Source organism: Solea solea, chromosome 19 (assembly GCF_958295425.1).
Source record: "Solea solea chromosome 19, fSolSol10.1, whole genome shotgun sequence".
NCBI classification, from domain to species: domain Eukaryota; kingdom Metazoa; phylum Chordata; class Actinopteri; order Pleuronectiformes; family Soleidae; genus Solea; species Solea solea.
This window is the reverse complement of record NC_081152.1, coordinates 21478423-21485271: the sequence shown is the minus strand read 5'-3', so window position 1 is coordinate 21485271 and position 6849 is coordinate 21478423. Positions and strand designations below refer to the sequence as shown.

At 45.8% G+C, this 6849-nt stretch overlaps 1 protein-coding gene across 4 annotated transcripts in view; it reads right to left on the bottom strand.

Moving 5' to 3' along the window:
* The window catches only part of dcc (DCC netrin 1 receptor), a 201775-nt gene that overhangs the window by 7226 nt on the left and 187700 nt on the right, over window positions 1–6849 (bottom strand). For 2 of the 4 annotated variants that reach the window (XM_058617204.1, XM_058617206.1), the window contains exons 27-28: window positions 5399–5719; window positions 741–889 (exon numbers count right to left, since the gene is read on the bottom strand). In XM_058617204.1, coding sequence (XP_058473187.1) covers window positions 741–889; window positions 5399–5719 — 470 coding nt within the window. The remainder of the gene's footprint in view (window positions 1–740; window positions 890–5398; window positions 5720–6849) is intronic. The other 2 variants (XM_058617205.1, XM_058617207.1) reach the window with 1 other exon arrangement.

The following is a 6849-nucleotide window of genomic DNA, read 5'->3' as shown; positions in this document are numbered from 1 at the left end:
TGCTCTTGGAAGAGCTGGGTCTTCAAGAGCTTCTTGACAATGGACAGGGACAGTCATCCCTGTCCTGGTCTGGATTGTCTTGAGACGTCAATCCTTGGACGAATGGAGCAGTCGACGGGTACCATGAGGCTTTAGGAGAGCATTTAAGTCGGTGGGAGCAGACCCATGGAGCACTTTGTAGGCTAGCATCAGCGGCTAAGGGTAACCAGAGGAGCTCAATGGACAGAGGGGGACATGTAAGCTTTTAGGCTGATTGAAGACCAGGTCGGGAGGCCTGTTAGCAGGGCGTTGCAGTAGTCTGACTAACCAATCCCATTTTATAAAACCCATTTTTAAACCACAGGGTGAACCACAGTGCAGTAAACAAGATACAAAATCAACAATGTCAACAACAATAACAGTGTTCTGCTGACCGGACGTTTGAACAGTTTTTGTGTTGGCGGTGTTCTTGGCCACTATTTCAAAGACAGTTAGGAAGAAAAAAATAAATAAAAAGGTTTTATGTAACTCAAATATTATATATATTTGTAATTGAATGGGTCTGGAACGAGTCAGCGGTTGTGACTACTATTACTGAGGCCCCGCTCAGACCTGGTGTTGTGGCGTGTTCCGTTCACATCAGAAGTGGGAACTGGGAGTGACGAACCTCAGGCTGCGGTCCCAACAGCGTCAGAAAGACACTCTTGGACACGTGTGGTGTCAAAATAAAATCCCACGACAGTTGTGTCATCTTGACTTACGTTTGCAGCTGAATCGTCCGCAGCTTTTGTTCCTCCCTCCTCCGGTAAGTCCGGCGCCGTCGGGACTGAGACGGGCAGCAGAGGAGAGCGAGCCTTACCGGCCTGACCCAGAGAGGCCGTCTTCACCTGAGGCTTCGGGAGACTCGCACCTGAGGGAGACAGGGACGAGTTCTGGTTTCAAAATGCGAGAAAATGACAGTGGAGGGACAGCAAATTACAACTTAAGACACAGAACCGTTGCAGTAACCAATGATTTTTGTCAATTTGAAAGCCTTGATTTGACGACGGTGAGGATTACATTCATTTTGTAGCTGCTAACGTTAAAAATCTCAGCGCATGTTAGACAAACACTGCGTTTCCTGACAGATGCTGTTTGATATTGATGTTTATGTGACAGGAACAGTTTGAGCCGAGAACACAGAGCTGATATTGATCAAACTAAATGACGAGTTCACATGCAGCTAAGTGAATCATCAAACAGGAAACAGATCTGAGGTTTGACCCATTAATCCATCATCCATCCATCCATCCATCCATCCATCCATGTTCCTGAACAATGACCGTGTCCTCCATCAAACGTCATCCAAACCCCAAAAACAAAGACTTTGAATTAATGTCAATCAACAATCGGACAAATGAACGTGTTAATTAATCTACAAGTTGAATTTAAACTGTTGCTTCTTCTACACGAGCGAGAAGTGAAGTGAAAACACCAGGGAGGAGGAAACACAGGAGACATGAGAGCGATGTCTGGGGTTTTTCCTGCTGTCTGATTCTGTGAAGAGCTGCCTTGTGTTTGCTCCTGAGGCTTCACTGCCAACACTTTACACACACACACACACACACACACACTGTGCTCCTTCACTCTCTGATCAATAACTTCTATTCTCCTCCTGGGACAGTTTTCACATCAGAGAAACTCATCTTCGTCTTTTCTTCTTAGAGTCTGAAACTGAGAAGACGTCAGCGTCAGGTCTGGTTTCGATGTGTTTGTATTTGCTGTGTGAGATTTAAACGCCGTAACCGTCCAATTTTTCTTTATTTCTTCAAAAGTTTCTCCAGAGTTTGAACAACGACAATTTTTGTGAAATGTTGTGCGAAAGAAATGTGAATGTGAACACAATATGACTTTTTCTTATGTTTTTTAAACAACTGCAATGAAATACTCTGGTATTTCAGGATGTTTTTTGCAGAATTGTGATACAGGGATATGGTGTTTGTCGATGTTGGCTGCTTGCATTGACTTACATTGGTATTTTACATCTTTTTCATGTTGATTAGATGAAGAAACATCATCTTCCTCTTCACTCATCCCAACTCAGCTGCTCACTCAGCAGCTTAGCGGCTAGGCTAACTGATGTGTCCATCACATTTGGTGTAAAACGAGAGAAAAATGTCCACATTCTGCTTTTCAGAACGCTTCAGCTCGTTAGTCACAGAAGACGTCGCTGTTTTCTTCTTCTGATGAACAAAAACATCATGAATGTAGGCCGAGCTGCACTCACAGCGCCCCCTGCTGTTACTTCTAGTGCTTCTCCACTGTATATTTTGAACTCTAGTTACTAGATTCCAATTGGTTATTAATCATTTTCAATAAATAACGACTAGTTGAATACCAAAGTAGTTATTAGTTGCATGAACTGTTCATTTTAAAATGTCCATCAAAACGTGCACGAGCAGCGGTCGACCCGACAAGCCAGTGGGATTCGTGCTACATCGGAATAAAAGCCAGATTCCCCCCAAAAATACTGACAAAGAACTTGTGTGGACGAAGGACTGTGGGTGCGTCCGCTGTGCTGCGGATTCACAACGTCCATCTTTGTGAAATGTCAGTGTGAAGAACTGGCTTCGCTCTCAGAATGTGAAGGATCCCACTCATCAGCTGGGTTTCATGATGTAACATCCTTGAAATTGAGAAGCGAGCGAGCGTCACACATTCGAAACAGAAAGACTGGAGTTGAGTCTGAGCGTCGAGCAGCTACATAAACATAAAGGCGCGGCGATGTCGCTGCTTTTATGCTCCACACTTTATGGATTCTTGTAAAAAAAAAAAAGAAAAATCTCTGCAGTCTCATTTTTTAATGGTTCAAAAATGGAATTACACGGGTTGTAAAGTTTGTGAACTTCCCTTTTCCCCAATCAGTCCACTGGAAAATCTGTCTGTGAGCCAGAGGATTCACTTCCAGGACAGTTTACATCGAAAGAACTGAAAAGAAAGAATGTTTTGCCACAGTTTTTCACGACTGACGTCGTCGTTGTCGCTCACATTGTCGAGAGTAAAGCCGTCGCACACCATTCCCGCTCACAGCGCTCACACTGAAGGTGTTTTCACTCTTTAACCTTTGTCGTAGACAATAACAGACAGATGGTTCAGAGCAGAGTACATTTTCAAAAGCCTTTGTCCCTTTTCCAAATGGTCTCTAACAAAGATTTTCCAGATGGTTGTGAGTAACAAACCATCTGCTGCATGCAGTTCATCTGCAGAGAATCTGGGAATCAAACGCTCGCACTTCAACGACCTGCGCAGGTTATTTCACCGTTTTCCATCTGTCGTGTGGACTTTACAAGGACTCAGGACTCTGCGTCTCTCAGTCGCCGAGTCTCAGCCGACCTCGTTCTGACTCGCGTTGACGTCGCTGCCAGCTTCTTTTTACAAAATGAGGCCTGAAACCAAAATGTGCTTGTATGACTTCTGCTGTCAGAGCCGATCCAAACTGAACTCGGCTCCGGAAGAGAGAGAAAAAGCACAATGAGCAGCAGCAGCAGCAGCAGCAGCAGCAGCAGCAGCAGCAGCAGCAGAGACGCGGAAGCAAAGGTTACAGTGGAGAAAAGCCATAAAAGAGGGTTTTTCACAGTGTCTGCTTCACCCTCCAGGGATTTGTCAGAGAGTGAGTGAGTGAGTGAGTGAGTGAGGGAGGTGTGTGGAGGTGGAGGTGTGGAAGAGCGGCTCATCTGCTCACAGAGGTGGATATATTTACCAGAAAAGCCTGAGTGAAGGTGTGAAACGCCTGCTGGGGTTCAATTCAGCGCGTCTGTCTGTTTGTGCTGGGTCGAAGGCAAAGATGGAGAGATTTACAGCCGCGGGGGGCGGGTGCAGATGGAGGGGGCGGGGGTTATTGATCCCGAGGACAGTTTGAGGTAAAAACAGTTGAAGATGAAGAGTCTTCCAGGAAACACTGGAGTCTCCAGAGGGAGACGGACGGCGTCTCGTCCGCCTCGCGCAGAAGTTTCTCTCTCAGATCAGTTTCACACAAAGCTTCTGTGAATGATCTGTTCACACACGTCCATTTCTGCGTCTAATGATAAAAAACTGTGTTCTAATGTAGATATAGAACAACCAGAGAGTGTAGATCGATTTGCAATAACACTAGAATACATTTATCCACATGCACCGTCATAAACGCTACACAAAGCAGACGTAGTCTTCTGCTTTGCTGCTTGAAGCCAAACAGGAAGCAAGAATATATTCAAATGCCACCAGGGGGCGACTGCAATGACTGCACGACCTCACTTTGAATGGAAGGCTGTAAACGTCACTTTGTTTAGACCGCCATGGTGGCAGGAAAAGGTTGTGCGTGTGTGTGCGTGTGTGTGTGTGTGAGTATTTCTGGTTGCTTTTGATGGATCGTACTAACTCTCCGCTGTTTCCCTCTCTCTATGTCTCTCTGTCGTCGCCACAACAATCCAATTACACCACGAGAACATCTCATTCCTCTCGCCGAGAGAGTCATTCAGGCTCCGATAAACACACCAACGAGACCAACAATGAACATCGAGCTCCGCTGCTCTCAGGTCTGTTTCACTCTTTTGATAGAGTGATGGAGGAGGAAGGGAGTGTGTGTGTGTGTGTGTGTGTGTGTGTGTGTGGGTCACGGGGGTTCGGTGAAAGTCCAGCCCGATTGTTGCCGCAGGCTCGCTATTTTGGAGCGAATGGTTTCCAGGAGCTGAAAATCAATGTTAATCTGAGGCCACCTGGGCGTGTAAACAGAGCCATAATGGAAGAGCACACACACACACACACACACACACACACACACACACACACACACACACACACACACACACAGGGGTCATCTGAACCGCAGGCGAGTGTTTTGTTTTCTGTTCACATTTCTGCAGGTGATCAGAGAGAGAATGACAGGATGATCCGCAGAGGGAGGGAGGAGAGGAGATAAAGAAGGATCTGACAGTATGAGAGCACACACACACACACACATGAAAAGGAGGATGAAAGAATGAAAGAAAAGGGGAAGAAGATGGAGAGGGAATAAGGGAATAAGACGTTCTTCCCTCCAGTGTTTGGAGAATCCAGGACAGACCAAAGACAGAAAAAGAAAAAGGCTGGTGGCAGAAACGTCTCGTTGCTAAAACTCCTTCATATGTTCAGAAAATGGATGAAAAAAAGAACAACAAAGAAGTGTGAAGACACAGATGTGTACACTCCGTCGTTATTGTGAACGTTGTTGTCCTTTTCGTTGAGCTCTTAAAGGCACAGTCAGCGGGATTCCTCAGCCGCTCAGACCACAACAACACAACGTGTGCGTGAGATAAAGACGTGAACGTGTTCTTAAAGACATAATACTGGATCTACTGCTGTCAGGACCTCACACAACCAACGTAAACTGTCCTTTAAAGGTTGTAAAGACGCAGTAACTCACACATGTACTCACTGGACTGCGGTAACATGGAGGTGTAGACCTTAGGGTCGATCGTCCCCATGGGTGGTGGCACCAGCGGGTTGGTGAAGCTCCGTAGCGGATGTGTGGGCCGAACACAGGCCGTCGGGATGGTCCGGCCGCTCGCCGCCTGCGCCTCCTCCACGGCTGCGGCCGCGGACGGAGCTCCGGGGACCGGACCCACGCCCACACCGGGGACGTGCTCCACGGGGGGAGCGGAGGAGCCTGGGAGGAGCGGAGGAGCCTGCTGTGGCGGAGGCTGCTGCTGGAGGAGAGGGTTGGCCGAGGCGTCTGAGGGCATCACTGGAGCAGACGAGGACGGAGAACGTGAAACAAGACACAAAACGTCCAGTTAGTCTGAGCGAGAGGAAACGACACAGTGAAGAACACGCAGAGTGAAAATACTTGAATTATCTGGAACAAGATCCTCTTTGACTCTGTCAACATTTGCTGCTTTGACAGAAAATGTACCAGCGCGTAAATAAAGGACTTGTTCTGTGGAGACGCAGCGCAACAGAAACTGTTAATGTAAAAATGATCCGGAACAGATTCTCTGTGTTAACCTTTACATCGTGTTGTGACCCCATTATTATATAGAGACCGACTGTATCTTCCCACACAACTAAACTGTATTATTATTATTCAGGTACATTATATTCTGCCAGATTATGTGGCATTATGTCATGTTATGTTGTGACAGGTAGCACAACATGGGAGTATTTGTATGAGATAATATTGCAACAATGTTGTGATGTGATGTTTTTTGAGATGGTTTTTGTGTCTTAATTTCACCTGAAAGAGATTTGTGTCACTTTGTAAACCACTCACTCACTCTCCCACACACACACACACAAGCACGCATGTACATTTTCAAATGACAGATTTCAAATGACTACTTTAAAGATTAAAGACACTCTTAAGTGGAACAGGAAGAAAAAGGTTTTAACCTTCAAGAAAGAGTTGGTTGAGTGAAGTTTTGACTTTGTCCTTCAAAAGCACCTGAATAAAGTTTCCCCCACAAAAAAGCCCAATATGTTATAATATGAGTCTTATTTTGTGTATCACAAATACACACTTTCACACTGAAGTGAGCACGTGTAGCTGGGACTGTTTGTGTTATCGTTAGTGAATGAGAATAAGTCGTATCACGGCGCTGTTGTGTTGTTGTGGTAAAGTGACGGAAAATAAAAACACATCCTAAACCGAAACCCAAAACTTTACAGTCTCTCTCCTCTCTCTCTCCGTCTGTTTCTGAGAATTGTATACATTGTAACGTCGCGTTACAGCACCACACACAGGCCTGGCGTGTGTACTGCAGCGCTGAGAGTCACTCATGTGGACAACAAAGATGTTTGTTGTTAACAAGAGAAACTTGGTAGAGTTGTGTTTCTGTGTGAATGAGACCCAGGAGCCTCTGTATCTGTTTTTCATTA